At 40.4% G+C, this 27287-nt stretch overlaps 1 protein-coding gene across 2 annotated transcripts in view; it reads left to right on the forward strand.

Annotated features, from left to right (window-relative positions):
• The window catches only part of ABCC4 (ATP binding cassette subfamily C member 4), a 247433-nt gene that overhangs the window by 173654 nt on the left and 46492 nt on the right, over positions 1-27287 (forward strand). For both annotated transcript variants that reach the window (XR_005984058.1, XM_041731078.1), the window contains exons 21-25: positions 16962-17112; positions 23204-23323; positions 24538-24648; positions 25598-25698; positions 26966-27157. Coding sequence is in view for 1 of the 2 variants with exons in the window: in XM_041731078.1 (XP_041587012.1) it covers positions 16962-17112; positions 23204-23323; positions 24538-24648; positions 25598-25698; positions 26966-27157 (675 nt within the window). In the remaining variant the exon portion in view is untranslated. The remainder of the gene's footprint in view (positions 1-16961; positions 17113-23203; positions 23324-24537; positions 24649-25597; positions 25699-26965; positions 27158-27287) is intronic.

Raw genomic sequence — 27287 nt, forward strand, 5'->3', positions numbered from 1 at the left:
CCAGGACCATGACCTGATCCAAAGACAGACACTTAACTAACTGATCCACCCAGGCATGCCTATGCATGCTTTTAAATTAAACCCACACTTTCAGGTTTTGTATAATTTATATCTGTATTGGCATGGCTTCCTGGTGATCCCTGAGCCTCATGTTAGGGGAGAAGCAGCAGATACCAAGGACAGGAACCCTAGGAGAGCATAGGAAACTTGCAGGGACACCATAATGTCTAGTTTGACATTTGGCATCAGGAGAGCTAAAGATGGATAGGTATACAGAGGAGGCAGATGAAAGGGAGACTCACGTCTCTCGCACAGGGATTTAGATTTGGAGTATTGGTAGAAAGCTACAGAGCAGGACAAGACCCATTTTGTTGGTGGATTTTACCAGATTTGGGTAGACAAGAAGAGGCACTTGTTTGCCCAAGTCTCTCTTTGGGACCTAAAGGTAATGATGCCCAGTGTAGCTGGTGAAAACCCTTGATTCTGATTAGTAAGTCTACACCGTGGAAGAGCCCTCCTATGCCCCCCTCCCCCAGTGATGTCATTCAAAGGCCCTATCCCAACAGAGGGGCAGTCATGAAGTTTGCATGCCATTGTGTATGCCAGCTCTTATTGGTCCCAGGTATGTTTCGTGTCCAGCCAAATTATAGTTGATGGCCACGTTGGAACTGTTCACAATTCCAAAGGAGGAAGGAAGGCAGCATAAAAAAATAAATTCTATCTATCTCTTAAATGTGATTGTACCTATGGATTTAAGCACCCTGGGAATGTTTTTTTTTTGTCATTTCTCTTGGTTCTCTAGGAAAAGCTTCTGTTTTAGTGATGTGAGGGTTGAATGCGCTGCTGTAATTAGGATTAGATGTTAATGGTATTATTTATAACATAAATAGCTCTAGAACCTCTGGGTGGGTGCAGTGGGAATCTTCCCCCGGCCCCGCCCGGTAGCCTGCCTTTCTTAGTTGGCTCCTATCTCTACCTCTTCCTGTCCTTGCCCTCTGAGAGTACACACATTCCTTATCTGTAAAATAGAGAAAATGGTATTACTTCACAAGTGTTATTGTGAAGACAAAATGAAATCATTGTAATAAAATGGTTAGCACAGTGTCTAAGTACATGTTAAGCACTAAATAATGGGTAATTTCCTTAGTTTTATTTATTTTTTAAGATTTATTTATTTAGTCATGGGAGACACAGAGACACAGGCAGAGACATAGGCAGAAGGATTGGCGGGAGAGCCTGATGTGGAACTTGATTCCAGGACCCCAGGATTGTGCCCTGAGCTCAATCACTGATCCACCCAGGTGCCCCCAGTAGTTAGTTTTCAAGTTGCTACCTATTTCGTAATGGCATTATTTTACATCAAAGGAATTGTCACAGAGTTGTTGGTCCCATAATTATCACCACTTGAGCTTGTATCACAGTGATTGTATGATCCCCCCCACTTTTACTTTATTTATTTTTTTAAAAAATGATTTTGTTTTATTTGTTCATGAGAGACACAGAGAGAGAGGCAGAGACACAGGCAGAGGGAGAAGCAGGCTCCCTGCAAGGATCCTGATGTGGGACTCGATCCCGGGACTCCTGGATTACTACGCCCTGGGCTGAAGGCAGGCGCCAAACCACCGAGCCACCAAGGCATCCCCTCCCCCCAAATTTTAATGGGTATTTTTGCATACAGACTCATGGAATCATAATCTGTTAATTTTAAAAGAGAGCATTGAGCACTCTATATTTTATTTTTTTCTATATTTTATATTAACAAACTTAAGACAATATCTGAAGGCTCCCCCTCCATAATATTTGAATAAGGAGTCTCCTATATTTAGAATTCATGTCCTGAAACGATTACCTCCAAGAAGTCTTCCAACTCGCAAAACAAGTAAAAACAAGGGTTAGAGAGGGAAGTTTGACTTGAGCATTTTAATGTTAAAAAAAAAAAAAGTGGGGCTCGTTGAGCATGTGAACTTGCACACAGCTGTCCTCAGCAAAATGCTGTAATTTATTGACAAAAACTGAATTGCAAAAACCTTTCTTCCCCACACACCCCCTCATCCAAGAAAAGAAAAAAAAATCAACAGCTTGACTGAGCTTAAATAACTGACTTTTCATATCCTTTCATGGAACACAAAGGGCTAATCCTTGAGGCCACTTGAGCCACCAATGCAGGCAGTGGTGGGGACCACCATGGAACGTGTCATTCCCTCCTCAACCACACACAAAACACATTGACTGCAGCTTTATGAAGTGAAAATGCCCGAGAAAAAAGAAAATGTGAAGGAGGTGTCCGCAGTCATTTCTTTCCAGAGGGGGAGCGAGAAAGAAAAAGCTGCTGCATCTGGATATTGAGAACAAAGCCAGCCTAAGACTTGGGTACAATAGGTTGGGTCACTTGCTTTTATAGAAGCAAAAGAGTGGAACTGCCTTTACTTGTCTCAGTACCACTGACCCTTGCATTGCATTGTGTAGAGATGTCAGGGAAAGTGTGTAGAAAGCATTCCAGCCTCTTTCATTGAACAATGACTTTGTCATTTTGAGATTTCTATGGTGTGTTGACCCCTTCCCCCACTCCCGCCCTGAAATCCCCATTGGACAAAGGAGATTGTTAGTTAGGCAGCCTTGCCCTCATTTGGAAGATCTCTGTTTTACCGACTCTTTAAAAGTAAACTCCTCCATTTTAACCGAATCACACTGTGCTTTCACGCTTTTAAAATCAACAAAAGTGTTTTAGCCAGAGCCGCGGCAGGGATGGAATATTCCGTGAAGGTGCCAGTCCCTGCGATAATGATTCATGCAAAGTGCCAAGTTAAAGTGGGTTTCCTTGTTTATAAAAGGGAGCATTGATTATATGGGTTACTGGAAATATTTATAAACACTTGACCAATAGGTTCCTGAGATCGCGGTGATAAGGTTCACACAAGCCCACTCCTATGATTCCTTTACTTTTTTCTTCCTCCCTGAAAGATGAGATGGTTGTTTTCCTTCCCCCAGCTTGGTGGTTAGCACGATTAGAAAAGAAACCCCCGTCAACATCAGCATAGTGACAGTTAATCACCGGGGACCCTCCCAGGCTGGCAACCAGTGTTCCAATTTGTCTGTCCCAGCATGTGTGCTCCAATGATAATGTTTGTAGTTTAGCAAGAAGCTAATTAAGACCTAAAGAAAAAAAAAATAAGGATCTAATTTTTATCGAGCGTGATGGTATGGTGCAGAGCATAGAACTTTACATTATGGCATTATTGGATGATGTCCATTGCAAAACAGAGGCCACTCACAAGGCTTTCTCGAGAGCCTTGCTCGCTTGCATCGTTAGGGATGATTAAATGGGCAGTTGTTGCTAGGGAGAGGAAATAGCTAAATATTTACTTAGTTTGAGGACCTTTAGAGTCTCCATATGCTGTTCATGATTACATTCCTTCAATTCTAGCTACTTTATGAGTTTTCTTGATAAGCTGAACAAGAAAGGGATGGGCTGGAGAACTTAGATTTGGTTTTAGAAAAATCTTGCACTTGGTATTTGCTGTATAGATTTCTCTCTCAAATCTGATGTGGAACATGATTAATTATATTCTGTATTGTCTTCTGCCTTTGAGTTTCATGACTCACTTGTTTCTTGGAGTCCTTTCTGTGGGTTCATTGATTTAGTGTTCTCTGATCGTCATTTGCATTGAGTCACGAAGCAGATTAGAACATCTCTGGCGTTGAAATCAAGGGCCAGATATGCCATACATCTACAGCAGATATGCCAGATGTGGCTCCGGAGCCACGTTTTGTCTGAGGCCCGCAGTCTGGCTACCATGAGACCTCAGGTGTGCCTTCCCCTTACCTGCCCATAGTGCTCCCCAGGAAATCATCTTGCAACATTATGGTTGTATGTTTACACGTTCCCAACACCTGTCTGAGCATGATCAAAGAAATAGGAAAGGAATTCTGTGTCATAATTTTCTTTTTGCCGGTTGATACTTTTATTGAGATATTGTTTGTACTGAATAGAATATCTGTTTTTTAGTAATTTGAAGAATTTTGATAATCATGTGTCTCCCTTTGACAACTACTGAAAACAAGTTGTAGAGCCTTTCTATCACCTTGTACGGAAAGTCTCTCTTGTTCCTTTATAGTTAATTTCCAGACCCCCACACCTCTTGCATTTCCACTGACCTAGAAGCTACATTCTTATTTTTGGGCTACATACATGCAAATGGAATCAGTATGATATGTATTTTTCTCTGGCAGTTGCCCTTTTGTCAGCATCTTTTGGGGATCCATTGTATTGTATTCACATTCTTCTTTTTTTTTTTCTTTAAGTGATATTCCACTGAATGAAGATTTCACAAGTTGTTTATTCCCTCTTTGATGAACATTGGGATTGTTGACAGTTTTTAGTAATGAACCTTCTTGCACGAGTGTTGATGTGCACATGTTTTTTCATTTATTTTAGGTCGAGTACCTAGAAATGAAGTTGCTAGGTCATAAAGTAGGTGCATTTTAACTTGAAAGGGTTACCAGAAAGTTTTTGAAAAATAGTTGGTGAGGCCAGCACGGGTGGCTGAGAGGTTTAGTGCTGCCTTCGGCCTAGGGCGTGGTCCTGGAGACCCCAGATCCGGTCCCGCGTTGGGCTTCCTGCATGGAGCTGGCTTCTCCCTCTGCCTGTATCTCTGCCTCTCTCTCTCTCTCTCTCTCTCTCTCTCTGTGTGTGTGTGTGTCTCTCATGAATAAATAAATAAAATTTAAAAAAAGACTGCTGTCTTAAAAAAAAAAATCGGTGAATTTTTATATACTTACCAGCAATATTTAAAAAAAGACTGCTGTCAAAAAAAAAAAAAAAGACTGCTGTCTTTAAAAAAAATAGTTGGTGAATTTTATATACTTTCCAGCAGTATGTGGGTTCCACCTGCTCTACATCTTTGCAACAATTGGTATTATCAGTCTTTTTGATCCTCACCTTTCTAGTGGATATTGATTTCATTGTGGCTTTTAATTTGTACTTCCCTATTTGACACTGAGTTCCTTTTCATGCTTTTTTTTTTTTAATTTATTTATTTATTCATGAGACACGGAGACACAGAGAGAGAGGCAGAGACACAGGCAGAGGGAGAAGCATGCTCCATGCACGGAGCCTGACGTAGGACTTGATCCCCAATCCTGGGATTCCAGGATCACGCCTTGAGCTGAAGGTAGATGCTTAACTGCTGAACCATCCAGACGTCCCTTCATGCCTGCTCATTGGCCATTCACATATCTTCTTTTTGTGAAATATTGACTCAGATCTCTTTCTGATTTTTTTAAACTTAAAAAAGTTCTTTTTATTGTTGATTTACAGGAATTTTTATATATAAAAAAACATTTTTTTGAGAGAGAAAGCACCATCCCATGGGGCAGTGGGGAAGGTCAGAGGAAGAGGTAGAGAAAGAGAATCTTACATAGGGTCCATGCTGAGGATGGAGTCCTTCACAGTGCTCCATCTCAGGACCCTTAGCTGAAATCAAGAGTTGGGTGCCCAGACACTCTTAAATATATTTCCTAGTAGTTTAAAAAAATAATACTAGTTTAATCTAGGCTTTTGTAAATAATTTTTTTCAAATCTGTGGCTTGCCTCTATATTTTGAAAGGAGAGCAAGTTTTAATTTTGGTGAAGTTAGATGTTACTTCCCTTCCCCTCCTCCACTCCTTTTATGGTCCATCTTTTTTGTGTCCTGAGAAATGTATGCCTATCTTTAAGAGGTAGGAAGAAACTTTCTTGTTTTTCCATTTTAAACATTCAGACATATTGTGTAAGTTTTTGTGTATGGAATGAGTTTGATTTTTTGTTTCTCCCCTTTTATTCACATTTTTAAAAAAGACTTTTGTGCTTTTAACTTGGCACCTTCATTAAAAATCATTTGACTATATGTGAGTAAATCTGTGTCTCTTTATTTTGTTCCTGTGATCTGTTTATCTGTCCATATACCCACACTGCCCTTGTGTTATTATTTTAGTAAGACTTGAAATTTAGTAAGTTTATACTGGTTTGTCAAGATTGTTTTGATCATTCTAGATCCTTTAAAATTTAAATTTTATTTATTTTTTAAGATTCATAAGAGGTGGGGAGGAAGGGAAGGGAGGCAGGCAGGCAGGCAGGCAGGCAGGTAAGCAGACAGACATTAGCAGAGGGGGAAGCAGGCTTCCAGGAGCCCCCCGTGGAGCTTGATCCCAGACCCCAGGATCATACCCTGAGCCAAAGGCAGATGCTCAACTGCTGAGCCACCCAGGCATCCTGACTATCTATATTTTAGAAACATTTCAATTTGTTTTTTAATAAAAGCCTGGTGGGATTTTGATTCTTTATTTTCGCTGTAGATCAATTTGAGGAGGCTGTGATTCTTAACTATATTAAATGTTTCAGTTATGAATATGGCTTGTTTCTTCACTTATACAGGCCTTTTTTAATTTTAGAAGAGTTTTATAGTTTTTGTATTATAATTTTGCACTCCCCTGTTTGTATTTGTTACTGATTTGATGTTTTTAATTCTATTTTGGGGATTGTTTTTAATATATTCCAATTGCTTTTTGCTAGTGTGAAGAAATACAGTCAATTTATGTATATTGACGTTGTGTCTTTGAACTTAAGAGCTCACTTTTGCATTTCTTGGAGGTGGTGATTCTTTTGTTTTAATTCTGCAGAATTTTCTACAAATACAATCATGTACCTTGTTCTTAATGATAGTTTTACTTCTTTATTTAAAATATGTGACTTGGGTTTCCTGGGTGGCTCAAGCAGTTAAGTGGCTGCCTTTGGCTCAGGTCATTATCCTCTGGGGTCCTGGTATGGAGCCCTGCATCATGTTCCATGTGGAGCCTGCTTCTCCCTCTCCCTTTGCCTGCTGCTTCCCCTGCTTGTACTCTGTCAAATAAAATCTTTAGTGTAATATAATATATGAATTGCATTGCCTTTTCTACTGCTGTAGCTAGAGGGCTAGACCTTCCAGTACATGGTTGAATACAAATGATGAGATAAGATCGTCTCATCATCTTAAAGCAAATCTTTTAATGTTTTTCCATTAAGAATGATGTTTACTGCAAGTTTATGGGTTAGATATCTGTACCAGATTTAAAAAATATTTTTATTCATTTGGTGAGAGTTTTTAGTTTTTTATAAGAACAAGTGTTGAATTTCAACAAATTTCTTCTGCATCTCTTCAGATATTTGATGATTCACATTTAATTTTTTAACATTATCCATTATACTGATTGATGTTTGCAGGTTAAATTTACCTTATATTCCTGGAAGAAATTCCACCTGGCCATGGTTTGACATTTTCATGTATCGCTACATTCTATTTGTTGATACTTTGTCAAGAATTCCTCTTCATGAGGGATAGTGGCCGGTAATTTGCTTTTCCCTTAAATATTTTGTCAACTTTCAGTATCAGAGTTATGTGGGCCTTATAAAAACAAAATGGGAAGTATTTCCTCCTCTTGGTGGCCATTTTTGGGTGTCTGCATTTTAGGCAGAGGTCCTCAGTTAAAGTAATCTGTTGCTGTGTTTGTATTTTATACTTGTGATTAGAGTCCGTAATCAGTTGATTTGAAGGAATATTATCTTTGCTAATCTGTTTGGGCCTGCTTCAGGTAGTTGAAAGGCCTTGGGAGTTAATGCTTCCCTAAAGAAAAAGAAATTCTGCCTGTGAATAACAATATCTCCTACCCAAGAGTTCCAGTTTGTCTTTCAAACCATCTGCCCTGTGGATTTCTGGCTTGCCTAGACCAATTTGATTTTAACATGAGCATCGTTTTTATATTGTTAGATTGAATTTATTCGTATATCGGTTAGTGTTCCCAAGGCAGTTTGTTTCACAATTTTTCTTTTAATTTCTTTGTGTGTTTTTTCTTTTTTATCTTCTTTTTTGTTTTGTTGTTTTGGTTTTTTTGTTTTTGGTTTTTGTTGTTGTTGTTGTTATGCACGTGCGTGGGCTCAGGGTGGGGAAGGAGGAGCAGAGTGAGAGAGAACGAGAAATTTAGTGAGGGTCCACGCCCAATGTGTGACTCAGTCTCGTGACCCTGAGATCATAACCTAAGCACAAATCAAGAGTTAAACAGTTCAACAACTGAGCCACCCAGGCACCCCTCTTTATGTTGTTTTTATATCATGATGGTGCTTGACTCAAATTCTGTGGAATAATTGAATATAACTTTTTTTGCACAACCTATTTGTGAAGCCATCTGGGCCTAATACTTCCCCGGGAATTTTTATATGGATTAAAAATTTTAAATTGATACAGAACGAATCAGATTTTCTGTTTTTTCTTATGTTGGTTGTTGTACATTGTTTTTCAAGAAATCTGTCCATTAAAATTTTTTACTATAGTGGTACCTGGATGGTTCAGTAGATTTTATCAGACTCTTGATCTCAGCTCAGTTTTGATCTAGGTGTCCTAAATTCAGGCCCCATATTATGCATCACACTGGGCAGGGAGCCTACCTGAAAACTAAAAAATAATTTATCAGTACAATGTATAATCTTTTCTTTCCACCTTTATTTTTTTGGTGCCTTTTATATGTAGCATATATATCAACTCTGGCCCTGAATTTCAAAGCTCTAACACTGAGAAAATGTAGAAAGGAAGCTATTGATCAACGAGATATGCTTAATGTAAAAAATGGGAAAAAGTGCACTATGTTTTCTAATGTTTTCTATTATGTTAGTTAATGAATTGTAAGCCTGAAACCACCACGCACTTCTTGGGAAGTTAGCTCTGTCCCAAGATTAAGAGCCAACTGAAGGAAGAAACACCAAGTCCCAGAGCTGGCGTGGTTGTGAAAAGATCCCAGGCCACAGCAAATGGAGGGCTTAAGGAGTGATTAGTATATCTCCAGGAAAGGATAAGTTTAGAAAAGTTTAATCTTTTTAAAAAAAATTCATTTATTTATTTGAGAGCGAAGAGAGGGATAAGAAGAGAATAGATTAAAGGAGGGGCATAGAGTGACAGAGAAGCAGGTGCCCTACTGAGCAGAGAGCCTGATGCTAGTGCCCACGTCTTTGGGATCATAACCTGAACAGGCAGACACTTTACCGACTGAGCCACCCAGGCGCCCCTAGAAATGTTCCATCTTAAGTAGAGTTTGTATAGATTCATGACAAAAATAAGATACAACAGTGTTCCTGAAAGTTCTGATTTAACAGAGGTGGCTGGAGTTGGGTGAAGGCTGAAGGGACAAGTGACAAAGCGGGGATCTGGGAACCAGATTTAATCTCTGAGCTCCCTGAGACATGCAGGATGCCATGTATATCAGCACGTCACTGACACCTGCAGATGTAATACAGACCAAAGGTCTGTATTACAGACATATCCAATCATTGAAGAGTTAAGGAGTAGGTAAAATGTAAGGAGTAGTACATTTTAGTTGTTAATACTTTGAGTTTTGTATAGCCTGTTCAAAATGTTACTGCCTCCACAAGAATCTTGTATTAGCCAGCAGCACAATCTATGTGATAGTCGTTTCATTGAAACCTTATTTTTTATCTCCTATGTTTCCAGAATAAATAGGTAGAAGAATCTTTCCTACACCCACATCAGTAAACAGCTTACTGATTAAAACCTAGGCATCATTTTGCCCCCTCTTTTTAAATCAGAAGAAAATCTTGCCGTGTTTTCTTGCCAAGAAGTGAATCTTGCTTTGTTTATTGCACCCAAGTCATATCTTCTGCAAAATCAGTAATCGTTTAAGGCAATCTGGACGATTTGTACTTATCAGAACTTGGAACAGAAGTTATAAGAGGCTGACAGCAGGATTCAAAGCTTTGAAATTCCTTTGAGGTGTTAGCAATCTTAATGATACTGATTTTCATTTTTTTAATACTATAAACAAATAATAAAAGTACTGTCTACTGAGTAAGTGGCCCTGTGATTAAATACATATTTAGCTTTGTGCCTAAGAGAAGTCTTAGAGCAAGCAAGAGTTCAAATAAGAATGGGGTGAGCCAGAAGTATGGATGACATATTTATTTGCATAAAATAAGAAATACATTTCTACTGCTGTTTATAGAAAACATGTTCCTTGGCATAAGCTTCACAAAGACTAGCAGCAACAGAATCCCATGGAATTAAGTTTAAAGTAAATTGTGGGTAGATACCTAGGAATCCCTACAGGGCTAGAAGCAGTTGGGTAGTTAAATGCCAAACAGACAAACCAGTCCTTTATTTAGTATTGGGCTTGGGAGAGAAATACATTAAAATCTGTAAGATTCGGGTTAAAAGATGAATTCTAGAGGAGACCACATCCCGTGGAAACTGTTTTCACCACCATCCAAATACGAAGTATGTAGAATAGTCTTAATTTTGTGTTTTGGGGTTTTATGCATTTATTAAAGTTAAATTTGCCCTCTTCCCCTCCTTCCCACCAATCCATTTGCTTCCTGGGCTTAGACCTCATCAGACTTTTGTTTTCTTATGTAAACAATATTTCCTAAATCAACATTTGTTTATGTGTTCCATTAACAAGCATTCTTGCGGCTTTTTTCATGACCAGCTCTACTCTTAGCCAAGCAGGTTCCTTATTCCCTAGGAGCTAGGAATGTAGGACTGGGCATCTCATGGAAGAGACCAGATACAGCCACAAGAAAACTGGAAAATGCGAATAACTGGGAAAACATTAAAAAGGGGTGTATTTAGGTATTAAGTTTTAAAAGCATGAATATATGGGTGGCAATATCATGCAGAAATTACAAGAACAAGTTAGCCCCACAATGACTCTGCATTATCTAACTTTGGGCAAATCCCTAAACTAACCTGAGCATCAGCATTAGCTTTCCTCTTTGTGGGTAGAGGTGATAATCCCTCCTGCTCCGATTGAATGTGTGGATGAAGTGGCATAAAGTGTGTGAAATACTGAAGAGATGGACACATGGCAAGCCTCATGAAATGTTACTGTTGGTATGGGGGCCATTAGGGCAATTGTACCTTTCTTTGGTTAAGTAGCTATAGAGGTTTTCCTCAGTATTATTTGCCATCTGACTGGATATAAAGGAATGGCTTTTCTTTCAAGATTTGTAACTGGGCTGTTTTTCAAATAAAGCAGTTAACTTTTTTGGTAAGAATTGTTTTATTTTCCTTGATTTCTTTTGTAAACCGCATTAACAGTTCATTTAGTTTTCCTTGTGGTTTATTAATCAAAAAGAGCAGCAGCTTGCAGGGCAGCTTCCTTTCTGATGAGGGTAGGCTCCTTGCACATCCATTCTACAGGTGATGGTGAGGAAGTCTTCCTGGCATCCAGACCAGCATGCTTGCTTACCAGGAAGGCCAGTCTGGAGTGTACAGAGTGAATTTCCCGGGATTTACAAGCCCACAAGATCTATGTTTTGTATTTCCCTTGATACTGAAGCCAGTTCATCATGCATGAAATAGAAAATGTCACATTGGTCTCTTCCTTGACCATACTGAATAATCTGGCATTTGGTTTGGTGTTGTTCATTTGAGGACTCTTCACCTTTTTTGTTACTCTGCCAGACGTGCCGAGCAATTTCAGGGCAGGAAGTCTTCACCTAGAAGCAGAGAAAAGAATATGGATTGAGAAAAGAAACATCTCATAAAATGTTGAGTTGTGTCCATTTATCCTGAGGGTATCAGTCTTTGGGAGGCCTACAGGTGGCACAAAGATGGAGAGGACAGAAAATGTATTACATATGAGCTCTATTGGTCATCTTATTTCAAACACGCATATTCAAAACAAAGTAGACCTCAGATATGAGAGCTGAAAAAAAGCCACAGCCTCTTCGGTGCGTGTGACATCATTATGACATCTAGGGACAATATCATCTGCTGTGTTGTGTCCCTGGGTACTGCTAAGGTGTTCAGTGGTCAGAGTGAGCCATATCTCAGGGTTCTAACTTCCATGATATTTTTAAGATTCGTTGGGTCTGTTAATGTATCATCCCTTCTCTTCTTGCCCCCTGGCATCCAGAGCAGGCTGAAGGGTAATGATAATGGTACTTAGGATGTTTTTTTCTCTAAGCTCAGACAGCTGACCACATCATAGACTTGCTCTCATTTAATTTCCACTACATCCCCTCGGCCTTTTATGTTGGTGAGGTATCCCAGTAAAGATGAAATGGTGAAATACGTTACCTTTCTTGTTAATGTTCAGGAGGGCTGGTCCTAGACCCTGTCAAATAGCACAGTGCTAGGCTTATGCTGTTCCTCTCCTGGTCTAGGTTGATATTCTCTGTAAGCCTCAAAATTACTCAGTATTAGAAAATGTTTTGTGTCTTCTCAAGTGAATGATTTCATACAAATACTGTTTATACTTGTTCATGTGGGTTCATAGATTTCAAGTCAAATTCCTAACTGCTACGTTCCAGTTGGGATGCAAGCATATCAAAATAATGATCAACTTTAGATCTTGGGCATCAAGACGTGAGTCGCGTGCTTCTGAGTCAAGATGTTTCTTGCTGTGTATATATTAATGTCTTTTCTGTGCCTTCATGTGATAAGAGGTGCAGAGGCAGTGACTCGGCGGGTTGGTCATCACATGGGCTTGGAATCTAATCAGATGGGTGGAAGAGAGTGTGTACCTTGGATTAGACTCCTTGGAGTTTCTGAAAATATGGGAGGAAGAAATGAGATTGGCTTCAGGGAAGGGATAGGTATTTCTTTTGTACCAGAATCTTTTGTTTCCCCTTCAGAATATTAGATTTTTTGCGTGAATACACTTTTTGTCCTTTGTCAACTTCACTAAAGAGTTTGGCTGCAGGGGTTGCCTGGCTGGTTCATGTAGTAGAGCATGTGACTCTTGATCTCCAGGTCATGACTTCGATCCCCAAATTGGGTATAGAGATTACTTAAAAACATTTGCTAGCGGTAAAAGATTCACATATATCTATAGATACTTGTGTATAAATGTAAATCTGTATACAGTGTATTTTTTTTCCCCAGTATAACAACTAATTCACTATGAGGCATGACCCACAAGTAGAAAGAAGACTCTTTCAAAAAGCATCTTTGAATTGCTTCAGAATTTGGGGACATCATATCTGAAAGACCTACATTGAGAGTTTCTGAGAATAGCATTTACTGGGTCTTTAATGGGTACCCAAGGAAAGAGAGCCCTGTGTTTTGAGCTTACCTCTGCTGCCCAGGTAATAGGTTAGACATAAGAGATCCTTACCTTAGGGAGAGCCAGATAATTGAAACTGGTGAATATTGTTCAACCAAAGGATGCTATTTGGCTGAAAAAATTGTAAATTTGAATTTTTTCATGATTAACATGATTTCAGATTTTTTTTTCTCTCGACAACTATTAGGGGCAAGCCTAATAATTATTTAATATGAGACATTGAAAGAAATGGAAGGAACCCTTCTCATGAGCATGAAGGAAGAAGCTTGGCTTCCTAATTGGTGTAGGAAGGTTAATCCAGTAGCTGTAAGAAATTCGTCATCTGTGGGTATAAAGGGAGAGAGACCTGACAACCCTGTTTTCTCCATTCATGGTTGGATTCTGTTCCTTCAGAATTCCATGCATTTTTACTTTATGGTTTGTATGGATACTATAGTAGAGACTGGCAGAAATTGTAAAATTGCACATGAGTCTACATCAAAATTATGCAGTTTGTTTCACCGGGGTTTCTGTCCATAGATTCAGAGTTCTATAAGTTTCCTCTTTCCTCGGCTCCTCTCGCTTGCATGATTCTTTGCACAGTCACTGCTCCTGACTTTCTCCATAAGACAGCAAATATCCCAGGAGAATTTGGGACCACCACTTAACCTCTCGTCTTTCATATCTCTTATCTGTAAATGGAAATGACAGTTCCTACTTTTCTCATTCATAAGCTGGTTGTGAGGATGCTCTGAGAAAACTGATTTGAAATAGCTTTGAGATGATAACCTGTGTCTCTGTAAGGCATTAGCCTGTTAACCCTTTCCTCGGGGACTCCCTGGGTCCCACTGCCCTGACTGGTGCCGTCACGAGGGCACTGGGCCCTCACTTTCTGAAAGGTCACAGGCCAACCTGTGTTAAGCTTTGCAGCATGGCTTCCTCTTGGGCAGTGTGTATGTGTACTGTAACTGGTACTGCAAGTTATTCGTCACTGCTCTTTGTTTGTTAAACTAGCCTGTGAAATTCAGTTGTAAGTTGCAGAACCTTCTAAAAAGTATTCATGGATTCTTTCCTGTCTTTCAACAGTCCTCTGTGCCTTGTGCACATTGTCCTGGGGTTACAAACATGGGAGACCTTGGCCCATACTCTGTGAATGTGCCCAGTCATACTACTCAATGACCCCACTGTCCTAGCAGGCATATGCAATGTGTTGATTGCTTTCCTATCACCTGAAGTTACATACCATGATACCATATTATACATTTCCTGAGAATGATGGATACTTCAGTCAGTCAGCATCATCCAGTGACTTAGCTTTCTATGCTGCTTGATTTTTTTTTTATTAGACCAATATCATTTTTCAAGATAAAACTACTTCATGGGATTAAAGTCATGTGCAGGGATCCCTGGGTGGCACAGCGGTTTAGCGCCTGCCTTTGGTCCAGGGCGTGATCCTGGAGACCGGGGATCAGATCCCACATCGGGCTCCCGGTGCATGCAGCCTGCTTCTCCCTCTGCCTATGTCTCTGCCTCTCTCTCTCTGTGTGTGTGACTATCATAAATTAAAAATAAAATAAAATACAAAAATAAAATAAATAAAATAAAATAAAATAAAATAAAATAAAATAAAATAAAATAAATAAAATAAAATAGGTCATGTGCATAGAACTCCACACCTGACACATGGCACCTGCTATTGTTGTCATCATTAGCCTTTAAATAGTTGTTTTAAGTATTTATCCTAATGATAGAAAATTTAATGTACAGATGACAAAATTTAGTGTTGTTTTGGAAGTAAAACCATTTTTTGTCTTATTTTCATTTGGAATATTTATTTTAGAAATACGAATCTTGTCCTGCAAAAATGAGGCATCGAGGATCAGCCTTTTTTTTTTTTAAATTTTATATACTTGACATGCAATCTTACGTTAGTTTTATGTGTACAGTAATATAGTGATTCTTCTACTCTATACTTAATCCATGTGCTCACATGTTTGGGACCGTTTGTCACCACACAACAATATTACAGTACCATTGACTATTATTCCCTATGCTACAACTTTCATTCCTGTGACTTATTCATTCTTAATTGGAATTTTGTACCTGCCACTACTCTTCATCCATTTTGCCAACCCTCAACCTCTTCCCCTCAGGCAGCCATCAGGTAACTGTATTTATGAGTCTGTTTCTACTTGTTTGTTTCATTTTTAGATTCCACATATAAGCAAATTCATATGGTATTTGGTTTTGTCTGACTTAATTTCAAATAGCATAATGCCCGTGAGGTATGTCTATATTGGCACAACTGGCAAGAACTTACTCTTTTTTGATTCATCTATTGATGGACACTTGGGCTGCTTCCGTATCTTCGCTATTGGAAATACTGCTCTGGTAAAAATAATGGTGCATATATCTTTTTGAAGTTAATGTTTTCCTTTTTGGGGGGTAAGTACCCAGTTAGTGGAGTTGCTGGATTACATGGTGTTTCTATTTTTAATATTTTGAAGAACTTGCATTCTGTTTTCCACAATGGCTGTACCAGTTTATATTCTCACCAGTGGTACATGGGAGTTCCCTTTTCTCCACATCCTCACCAATACTTGTAATTTCATGCTGTTTTGATACTAGCCATTCTGAATGGTAGAAGATGATGCCTCATTGTGGATTTTGATTTGCATTTCCCTCATGATTAGTAATGTCCAGCATTTTTTCATGTGTGTGTTGGCCCAGATGATAAAACTTAAAAAAAATTTTTTTAGGCATTGTATGTCCTTATCAAGTCTTTTCATTAGGTTTTTAAGAAATATCAAACATTTGTTGCATTGTATTTCTGTTCTTTGTTCTTTATGTTAGGCATGCTGATAAACTCTGAAATTCCTTAAGTAGGGTTTTTAGAGGAGAAATTAAGGACATATTAAGGGGCTCAAATAAGTCAAGAATATTTTCCTGAGCAATATACAGTGGACGTTATATTGAGGGCAAGCTGAAACCTATCATGATGGCTAATGACAGGCTCCCTGGGCTCTGAGATTTCTGCCTTGCAGTCTTGATCAAGTTGCTTTACCTCCCTCTAGGCTTCATTCCCCATCTGTAAAATGAGATAATACTGGTATTCCATAGGAGTTTTGAGGGTTAAATGAATTAATACATGTGAAATATATAATGGGTAGCCTTATACACAGTGAGCACTCAGTAAATGTTAATTGCAAATAGAAAACCAAGAAAGAAGAATTGCCACTTTAAAAGGTAAACCCTTAAAGTTTTCTAATGAATTAGTAATTAGCCACTTCTTCTTTATCCCTGAGTATCTACTTGAGTCTTCTGGATTCCTCATCTGTGATGTCCACTGGCTGATTTCTCTGATAATATCTAATGACTCATGTTAGTTTGGGAATCAGTTACTGTTCTGAGTCTCAAACATTCTCATTCGTTAAATAGGGAAGATTGTACTGGTCTCTCCTAGGGCGACTAAGCATTTCAATAGAAGGGATATCTAGAATTTTTTTTTAAAAGATTCTATTTATTCATGAGAGACAGAGAAAGAGAGGCAGACACACAGGCAGAGGGAGAATCAGGCTCCATGCAGGGAGCCCGAGGTAGTACTCGATCCCGGGACTCCAGGATCATGTCCTGGGCTGAAGGCGGCGTAAACCACTAAGCCACCCAGGTTGCCCCTAGAAAGTTTTTATTGTGTTTGACTCATTGCAAGTATGTAATAAATATAATTGGAGCCACCTATAAAATTCTATTATTTCTTTGATGGCAATGCATTCCCTGCCATTCCCATAATTTTTTTGGAACAAAGGAGCTGAATCCTAACAAGACAACCCATTAAAGTCTATGTTTGAGTGGAATTCTTCATAAGAATGCCTCTGTATATGTTTGTGCTATTTCAGACATTTCTGCAAGTTCTTGGTGTTGTTGGAGTGGCAGTGGCAGTGATTCCTTGGATCGCAATACCTCTGCTTCCCCTTGCCATCATTTTCTTCATTCTTCGGCGATATTTCTTAGCAACGTCGAGGGATGTCAAACGCTTGGAGTCTACATGTGAGTACATAGGTTCTGAGGTTGGGATGGCTTTGTGGGCTCACATCCATTTATGGTGTAGTTAAGGAGACCACTGAAACGGTATAAACTCTTTCTTCCAGGTATTTTCTCCTAGTTAATGTTAAATAATTAGTGGCATATTATGGCCACCATGATTCAGTAGGGCCCTTAGGGCAAATGGAACTGGTGGCCTGACACTTGCAGCTTGTAGGGTAGCACAAGAAAGGACAAAGGATGTCCATCTGTGCAATAAAGCTCCAGTGGAATGTGAGCACTGTGGAGAGAGGGCCCATGTCTTTTTCACGACAGACTTCCTAACATAGAACAGACACTCAATAAATGTTTCTAAAGAAATATTTCATGTTCAATATTTCAAACTAATATAGAGGGGAAAATATGAAACATTTCTTCCATGGAAGGTTCTAGAAATGGCGAAGAAAGGAAAAGATTAGGGAAAGGAGAAGACTGTGTCCTATGTTAAAAGTGATACATTCCAAGAATATATTACTATCACATACTCAAAAAAAAGTTGTGGTTGTTTAATGTTCTGAAAAGATTAGCACTGTTATTTCAGTTTTCCTCTTTATTATCACTAGTATTTCCAGTCATGGCACCATGTTTGAAGTCGTGTCGTCCTGTCCCCGTGTCCCTAGCCCCTGCTTAGGCTATTCCTATAATTGGATCCTGAATATAATTCCATTAGGAGGACACTGGAGAGCGTTCTGTTCAGTATACATTTATTGTGTTTTCTATTCAACTTTTAATTTTGGAATAATGGAAAAACATGGTTAATCATAGAGGATGAGGTAATTCAGAGCTTATCTCATTGCTTCACTATCATATTTCATTATGAATAAAACAAATGCTAATTATTCTCAGATTGCTATATTTTAAGAAAAAGGTTATAAAGACCTAACCATCAAAAAAGATATTTGTATCAGAAATCTTACCTATGGATAGTTAGTGTAAATCAAAAAAAATTTTATTTATTTAGTTATTTGAGGGAGAGAGCGAGCGAGCAGGAGTGGTAGGGAGGGGCAGAGGGAGTAGCAGGCTCCCCACTCACTAAGCAGGGTTCCTGATTTGGGGCTCAATTCCAGATCCCAGGATCATGACCTGAGCTGAGTGCAGATGCTTAATCCACTGATCCACTCCAGTGCCCCTTTATTGCCAATTAATACCATCTTAGGGGGATCCCTGGGTGGCGCAGCGGTTTGGCGCCTGCCTTTGGCCCAGGGCGCGATCCTGGAGACTCGGGATCGAATCCCACATCAGGCTCCCGGCGCGTGGAGCCTGCTTCTCCCTCTGCCTGTGTCTCTGCCTCTCTCTTTCTCTCTGTATGACTATCATAAATAAATAAAATTAAAAAAAAAAAAAAAAAAAAAAATAATACCATCTTAGCTTTCTGGAAACCAACCCTAGAAGAGAAACCTGTTGTGTCTCATTGTTCTTCAATCTACCAAGTGGGAAAATACAGATCCATCAGGACACAGGAGTTTTTGTTTTGTTTTGTTTTGTTTTGTTATTACATGTGTGTTTCTTTTTAAATAAGTTTTGTTTTGTTTTAGCTTGTGAGGTTTGGGGGAGGGAGGAGGAGAGAGAGAGAGAGAGAGAGAGAGAGAGAGAGCGCGTGCTCCTCACTGAATTTGAAACCCAACACAGGGCTTGATCTAATGACCCCGAGATCTTGACCTGTGCTGAAATCAAGAGTTGGATGCTTAACAGACTGCACCACCCCGTTCTGATGAATAATATTTTTAATTTATTTTAATTTATTTTAATTTATTTTAAATTTATTTATTTATTCATGAGAGACACAGAAAGGGAGGCAGAGGCATAGAGAGAGGGAGAAGTCAGCTCCCCAGCGGGAGCCGGATATAAGAGTTGATCCTGGATCCTGAGATCACGCCCTGAGGTGAGGGAAAACGCTCAACCCCTGAACCACCCGGGCATCCTGAATAATACGTTTTTAAGAGGAATTTATCATAAATATTTGCATAAAGGACAATGGGTATCAATTTCATAAAAGCTATAGGATAATTTTTTAGTCCTTAGAGAACCAGCTAAGCCACTTCCTGTTCAGGTATGTTTCCTTGGCAAGGCAGCACAGTGTAGTGCAGATGTGTGGACCATCCTGCTGATGTGATGTTACCATGGCAGGACTTGGAGGAATCCCCATTCTCGTCAGTCTCTAATGTAGACACCACGGTTTCATACCTATTGTACTGGAGGTCTCTCATGAAATGGAATCTGTCATCATCAATCTTCTTGCAAACGCATTATCTGGTTTATTAAGGTGACCTCTCTCGAGTAAGAGATTTTGCCTGGGACAAGGGCCCCTTCCCATCCATTTGGAAATGGAGAGGAGGGGACTTCCTGAGTGTTTTTCCAGGAAACAACATAGGATTTTCCCAGGGCTTGATCTTGAGATTTTGAGAACATTAGCCTGGCCACTGTAGAATATTTGGAAATATTGTTGAATATTCCTGCATCCCAGTAAGCTACAACAATACATTAAATACGATATTCTTTCCTCCATGCACCCAGATAACCAAATGTTCGCGGCTGATTGAGTAGAACTGTTGTCCTCTATTTGGCTTATCAATCTGTACTGTAAATAACAATTCTCTTGTTTTCTCTAAGCAGTAAGTGATAGTATTTCTTGAGGCCACTATTGGACCCACCAGCAAAATAGAAGATGAAAGTGGGAATCCCCAATTGCTGTGGCTACAAGGCATAAATCTGCTTCCTCCTTGTGCTTTGAAAGGACTGTTGTAGTTCTGAGGATGATTTTCAGTTCATACCGCCTAGATGCTTCTGAAACCTCAGGCCGACCTTTAAGCCACTTTAATGACAAATGTACAGTTGATGATAGTGGTTTCCCTTTTTTCCAAAAGTGAGTATAGTAGCACAGTTCAGTCATAGAGCAGTCCATAAATCCCGGATCTGCTTGATTGCATATTTCAGGCTAGCTGTCATCATTTGGCACTGCCTGGTCTATGAGGCCACATCCACATTCTGTGTGTAAGGAACGGATCAACTAGTAATGTCTGCAATGCTCATCGCAGGGGATGGCTAACCATATGCTAACTGTTGCAGACCATAGAAGCTCAAGTCAGCTGGTGTTCTCATGCCAGATTTCTAGGGACTTTGTTCAACTAAAGGTCATTGATAACCGGTCCAATAATGGATACGGCTGCTGGATATGCAGTAAGTATGATTTTGGGATTTCCTAAATGTAAACTGCAAAGCCTGGAGAAAACTGCATTTAGTCACAGGTTGGCATCTTGATTTAACCTGATTATTCCTCCTCTGAAACACTGTGGCAGTGATTGAAAAGCACAGCCTTGGGAGTAAGAGCTGGGTCAGACCCCCAGTTCTATCAGTTGGGGTTAATTCACTTCATTTTAGCCAGTGATCCTCATCTCACTGCCTACTTTGTCCTCTAATATATAATAGCCCTTGCCCTCCGAGGCCATCATGAGGATCATTTGAGTTGCTGTTTCTAAAGTTCTTCTGGCCACTTGGAAAGATGCTAGACCCTTGAAGAATTAAGAACATAACTATCAGCAGGCCTCACCTAACATATATGTTAACCTATAGCGGGGCTGTCAACTAGGTCCTAGTGGCAGTTCCCTGCCCTCTTTCTCTTGGGGAGGGTTTGCAATCCCATAGAGTCCTCAGGGCCTTGGGACACATAGCTGTCATTCTTGTGAAATGTACAGTTGCATTTGATTGTCACTTCTGGCTAATGCCATGGGTACTGTAGCCATCTACTTCAGGATAGGCAGCTGTCATTTTGAGGAAGAAGACATTGTATTGGGAAAGAGAATAATATACCGGAGGCTTAGCACTCCATTATCCTCTGTGCCAGTTAATTTTCTTTGAAAGACTCCAGTTTACTTATCCTAGCATCCTGTTCAATCCTAAGTGGGGTGTAAAGGAAACAAGATAGTTTTTACCAGGTACAGATTCCTGCTGTCCTACTGTCACTCTTGGGTCGGAGATGTAGTCAGTGATGTGTTCTCTGAGTTCCCTGGTATTCAAGGCTGGGACCATCCCTGATTTCTGAAGTCACCCCTACCCCGAAACCCTGCTGGAGGAGATCAACCACAACCTTAATCTCATGAGGGAAGCCAGTTAGGATGGCCACACTGAAGCATTTCATTCAAGGACTCTACTGGAGTGAATAGCCACATATTCCTTCCTTCTCAGAAACGCTATTTGTAGTTAGACTTTTCATGTCCCTTCTTTTGCTCAAGAATTGAGAACATGGTTCTTATTCAGTTCTCTGTGCTTTCTGGAGCTGGCTTTGTGGTACTTTTTTGATTGGGTCATGGGCCTGGAACTCTCCTGAGTCCTCCTGGTAAGCACCCTTTTTCCACATTGACTGTGTTTTCTGGGGCCAATTTGGACATGTTCTGAGGAGTGCCAAGAAGGCCTGTTCAGAGCTTTTAGACTTTCTTATTTGGAGCATGAACTCATTCCCTAAAAGTACAAATTTAAAGGAAGCTAGAATGCATTGAAACTAAAGGTTACCCAGTATAATCAGAGAGGATTGTACGGATGCTAGAGCATAAATGTACAACTAGACCATCCTAACTGCCACCAAGTCACTGAAGGCTCTTTGTCTAAAGTAGATACAAGGGGAAATGTTAGGTCATGGCTATGTTAAAAGAAGGTTTTTTTCCTTAAAACAGCATTATAGGCATGTCCCTGGTCAGATGGGCCAGTCAGGAAAGAGGCCCACAGCCCAGCGCTTCCCATCTTCCATGGGAAAGCCTTCTCCTTCCCTGCTTGAAGAGCCTTGGGCTCTAATCTCTTAGAGGAGGTTCTGTGTCTCTACATTTGTACCCAGCATCCCCTCCGCAAATGCAGTATCCACACGCACAAAAGTATGGACTGCAGCCTCACACAGCCTTCGGATGCTAGGCTGAGGAGTCAGGCTCCAAAGTTATTTTGAGGTTTTCCCTGAATTGTTTTTTCCCATCATTTTATAAAACACCTGCAGCCTTTCATGAGATAAGTGATCTGCCCTCTCCTGTACACTGAGCACTTTTACTAACATGTCTTCTCTAGCACATGCAGAGGCAACAACATGGTCACTCAGTGTTACCTGCTGATAAAGCACAAATAGTCCCTCGTTCCAGAGCAGGTCCCAGGCTCACAGCTGTGCCCCTTACAAGAGCAGCTGGTCAAGACCCCCTGCGTGATGCCCAGCGCCTTGTAGCCCACTTCTTTCCTGATATGCAGGAGCCAGACCCTGGTGCTTACAGTCCGTCAGCTCCTAGAAGAGATGGCAGGGAAATAGATGGCTGGTCTTAGGACATCAGGCCCCAAACCGACATGAAATTATTCAGAACGGAATGGCAACTGGTGGTCAGGTTCTAGATGAGTGATTGACGTTTGTGTCACACAGTGACCTCCAAACACCATGTGTCTAGTCTAGCAGGGCAGCTTCTCCCCCCAAAGCCGAGACATGGCTGCACAGGACCTGTGGGCACAAAAGCGCAGTGCAATATCCAGGGTGTCCACTATCCCTGGAGATTCTTGGCACAACAGCAGGCATGGGGAGATGGTTGGCTGGCTAATTATCTTACTAGTCACTCACCTGTTATATATTGAGGGATATGCTGACTTTATCCCAGCCCTGAGTCAATAGTTGAAGGTGGAGATGGACAACCAGTCATAATTCAGTGTGGTGAGTACTCTTTGCAGAGTTAAATTCAAGAACATTACTACTCAAAAATGAGTATACCAAACAGAGTTTCCTCCCCAGAGTGCTGTGAGGGAAGAGTTATGGAAGGAGGCTCTGTCTGAGGGGAATCTAGCCAGGGTTCGAACTTGATCAAAGATATGTTCAAGAGAAACTTCCATTTTCGAATCATTAACCTGAAGCATGTTGTGACCAGGAGGTTGAGGGTTGGCATGTGTTTTCCTTTCCAGGAGAATCATCCTTCCTTGCTCCCCAGGCAGCCTGTCGCAGAGCTCTGGCTATGCTGTGTTCTGGGCCATATGTAGCTGCAGAGCATGGCAAGCAGCTGGTTTCCCCACATTCAGCCTCACAGACATTCTGTTTCTGCTTCTCCAGGCCGGAGTCCGGTATTCTCCCATTTATCGTCCTCTCTCCAGGGACTTTGGACCATCCGGGCATATAAAGCAGAAGAAAGGTTTCAGGAACTGTTCGATGCACACCAGGATTTGCATTCAGGTCTGTATGTTTCTAGAAATGGTTTCAAAGAATGCAATACGCTCCCTCTGTTGGCCCTGCTGGTCAGTATCTCTCTCTCTCCATCTCCCCCTAGCCTAGCCCTATACCCTTCCTTAGCATCCCCTCCCCTAGGCCATGGCTGCTCTCAGAGTCTCCTGTGTGCTTGCTATTTGCCATTCCCCAGTCACAGCATATATTCCCCCCCCCCACCCCCCCCCCCCCCCCCCCCCCCCCCCCCCCCCCCGTGGCTTGCCTGGCCCTTCCATTAACAAGGCCCGGGAGCTCTCTGTTCTTTTTGGGCATGGGTCAGTGAACTTTTTTTTGAAAATGTCTTAGGCTTTGTGTACCATATTATCTATCACAGCTCTTTAGTGTGGCTTTTATAAAAGGAACACAGGCAAAGATAGTACATCTGCAAATGGCCAAGTCTGTATTCAAATAAAACTTTACTTATGAAAACAGGTGGTGGGCCATTCTTGGCGCACGGGCTGTCATTTGCCAATTCTTTTTTGCATGGCATGCAAGGTGACAGAAATTGCTGAGGAAGTCAGTTTCCTGAGGATCAGATCCGCTACTCCTTTGATATGTATTATTCTTTCAGTAAGGTTTTTTTTTTGCTATGTAGAAATTGCAGTTTCTGCTAAGTTTATAAAATCCTTTCCCATCTATTCCATCTTTATCATATTTTGAAGATAAGATGGCATTTTGAAAGCTACATGTTGATACTTTTAGAAAGGTGATCCTTGAGATACTGGATCCTACAGAATAAACACTGTTTGTAGGGCCCTGTAGTAAGTATGGAAGGTGCTGGAAAGAAAGTGGGACCTGTGCTTTATGTTATTAGAGCACTTGGAACAGTAAACCACATGTGAGGACAAGCTTCATGTTGAGGTCTGGCACTGTAAGAAATGAACTAATGAGCGCATTTTCCCATGTTTTTAAATTATCCTATTTCTATCTGTAACTTCTGGGTTGAATTTTTCAATGCATGCTTCCCACAAAGCCACTGTGCCAGTGCCTACTCATACCATATATTGTCTTGTGTCCAAACTTAGCTTTTTGGAACCTTCAGGTTCCTTAGGTATGCAACCTTCCTGTCCATATTTTGTAGGAATCTCCTGTAGCTCAATTAAGCAAAATGCTGTCCACCATGCAAAGTAGTTAACATGGTTTTCTGAGTTTTTCATTTTTCTCATCATGTTTCACAAATCCAGAGGCATGGTTCTTGTTTCTGACTACGTCCCGATGGTTCGCTGTGCGTCTGGATGCCATCTGTGCCATGTTTGTCATTGTTGTTGCCTTTGGGTCTCTGATTCTGGCAAAAAGTAAGTACAGATGTGAATAACTATTTGTGGTATGATTACAATTTATAGCTGCGTTTACAGTTATTAAATTAAAATCTTGCCACCTTGTTTAATGCCATATACTCTTATGTTCTAATGTATTGCATTAAAGCATTTATTGGGTGTCAGGTTGGGTTTGATTCTGCAGTGTAGTCTATGAAGAGCAGTGATTTGAATCCCGAGAGTTCCTATTATCTCTGAATAAATCAAGCATCATGCCCATGTAGCAGCTAACTTTCTGTTTATTCCTGGTGTAGCATCTCGTAGTTGTGAGGAGAGAAATGAGTTTTCTGTTAAGCTTTTTGTCCAGTTTAGGGCTTTAGGTTTTAACTTTAGGGCCACTTCGATCTCTTGGTCGATCTCTTGATAATACATGCTTGGTACACTGGTTGAGAAAGATAGACAGGTGGAAAGAATGCTGTCTTGCCAGGTGAGTACCACATGAGCAGGTGTTGGTGTCTGTGGCATGAATTCACACTCCCTACCTTTTCCTTCGTAACAACACTGAATCACAAAATTTAATAATGGAACAGTGACTATAGTAGATTAGATTCAAAAGCAGTGGCTCTTAGAACTCACTGCCTTTTTTTTAGTGGTTTACAGCCATGGTTGCTTTGGCCATGGAAAGTGAAATTAGGCAATGGGGTTCTTGGAACCATAATGCTGGGAGTCTCAATGATGACATTTTTTCTCACCTGTGTAATACTGTCAGGTGTGTGTCAATCCTATTGGGATTACTAAACTCATTTAATAGTCCTTCTGAATTGATAGTGATTTTTCTATTATATTATGGTCTCAATCATCAGATAATAAGGGTGTAACTGTTGCTATCATTATATCCAAAGTATTTAAATATTATGTAAAGTGAGAAAAGGACCTGTGCTCGGGGTTAAGAATGGGACTAACCATATTTTCCTTCTTCCTATGTTAGCTGTAGATGCCGGGCAGGTTGGCCTGGCACTGTCCTACGCCCTCACGCTCATGGGGATGTTCCAGTGGTCCGTCAGGCAAAGTGCCGAAGTGGAGAATATGGTAATGTTTATCTTAACGTTCTGAGCCTTTTCAAGTCTCCCTGCTGTTAAATGGCATAAAAGCACTTCTTATGTAAAATATTAAAACTGTTATTTTTACATCACAGCTAACCAAGTTTTTTAGATCTTCTTCCATCTGTTTAAGGTTAACGTAAAATAAAATAGATACATCTTTTTCTCAGTCTTCTGTGTGCTATGTCAGCAGGTTTTATATTCACCACACAGTGTCTTCAAATGTAATAAATGTCTCTCTCTGTAGGAGGGACGTTCTGAAATCCTGGAGAGGATAGAAGCTAATTTCTTAGAGGCCTGTTTATTTTTGTGTCTTAATGGGTAATTCCTCATTCCTGATAAAAGAAGAATTCAGTGTTTTTGAGGTTGTTTGTTTAATAGATGTCTCCCCTTGTGCCCCCTCCCCTCCCCTGCCAAGTTAGCATGTCTTCTTTAATGTGTCAGAGCAGCTGAATTTGCTGATGACACTCCTTTCTGGTAGAAAAGTTCCCTCTTGAAGTGGGTTAGTCAAAGGTATTGGGGTGGTTGTTTAGGAGACCTTAGCTAGTATGTAAATGATCTCTTCTTGGGAGTATTTGGACCTTCTCTTAAAAACAGTGGGGAAAAAAAATCTTCCCAGCATGCTCTTCTAATAGAGTAGAAAGTGACTAATCACTAAAATGAGATTGGAGAAATGCCTGAGTGGCTCAGTGGTTGAGCATCTGCCTTTGGCTCAGGGCGTGATCCCAACATCTGGGATCGAGTCCCACATTAGGCTCCTTGCAGAAGGCCTGCTTCTTCCTCTGCCTGTGTCTCTGCCTCTTCCTCATGAATAAATAAATAAATCTTTAGGAGAAAACAATAAAATAAATGGGATTGGATTCTTTATCCAGTTCATCTCCCTTAAAATGTTAACTCTTCTGTATTCTGGATTGTTGGCCACAAGCATTCCTTTCTTTGACAAAACCCTTCTTTTTCTTTTTAGGTGTGAAAAGTGGGGAAAAAATATAAATAGAAAATCTCTCATTCTCTAAAAATTTCTAATGGTAATTCTTTTAGTTTGAATGTAATGCTGACAGAAATAGATATAAGGGAAAATGTTCTAGGACTGCAAACAGAGTCGTAAATCCTCAAGTCCTCATCATACTTCTCCTGTCCTTTGGGAATATTGAGAGCTGACATGTCATTACCCAGCTAGTAAGAACATTTCATTGATCATCTCTTTACACCTGTGAGAGCCTCCATTCCTAATCCATGATATGTCCTATGTCTTTCAGATGATTTCAGTGGAACGAGTGATGGAATATACAGACCTTGAGAAAGAAGCCCCCTGGGAATACCAGAAACGACCTCCACCCACCTGGCCCCAGGAAGGCACGATTGTCTTTGATAATGTGAATTTCACATATAGTTTAGACGGACCTCTGGTGTTGAAGCACCTGACCGCACTCATTAAATCAAGGGAAAAGGTTTGTTCAAAGCATTTTGCTGCCTCAAAATTTCGGCAAAAGATTTAACACTGCATCTGCTTGTTGGCTTTTTGGTGAATGGGTCAGGGGGCACCTTGTGTGGATATAAATGAGATCAGGTGATCTTGTT

This window comes from Vulpes lagopus, chromosome 16 (genome assembly GCF_018345385.1).
Source record: "Vulpes lagopus strain Blue_001 chromosome 16, ASM1834538v1, whole genome shotgun sequence".
Classification (NCBI taxonomy): Eukaryota; Metazoa; Chordata; class Mammalia; order Carnivora; family Canidae; genus Vulpes; species Vulpes lagopus.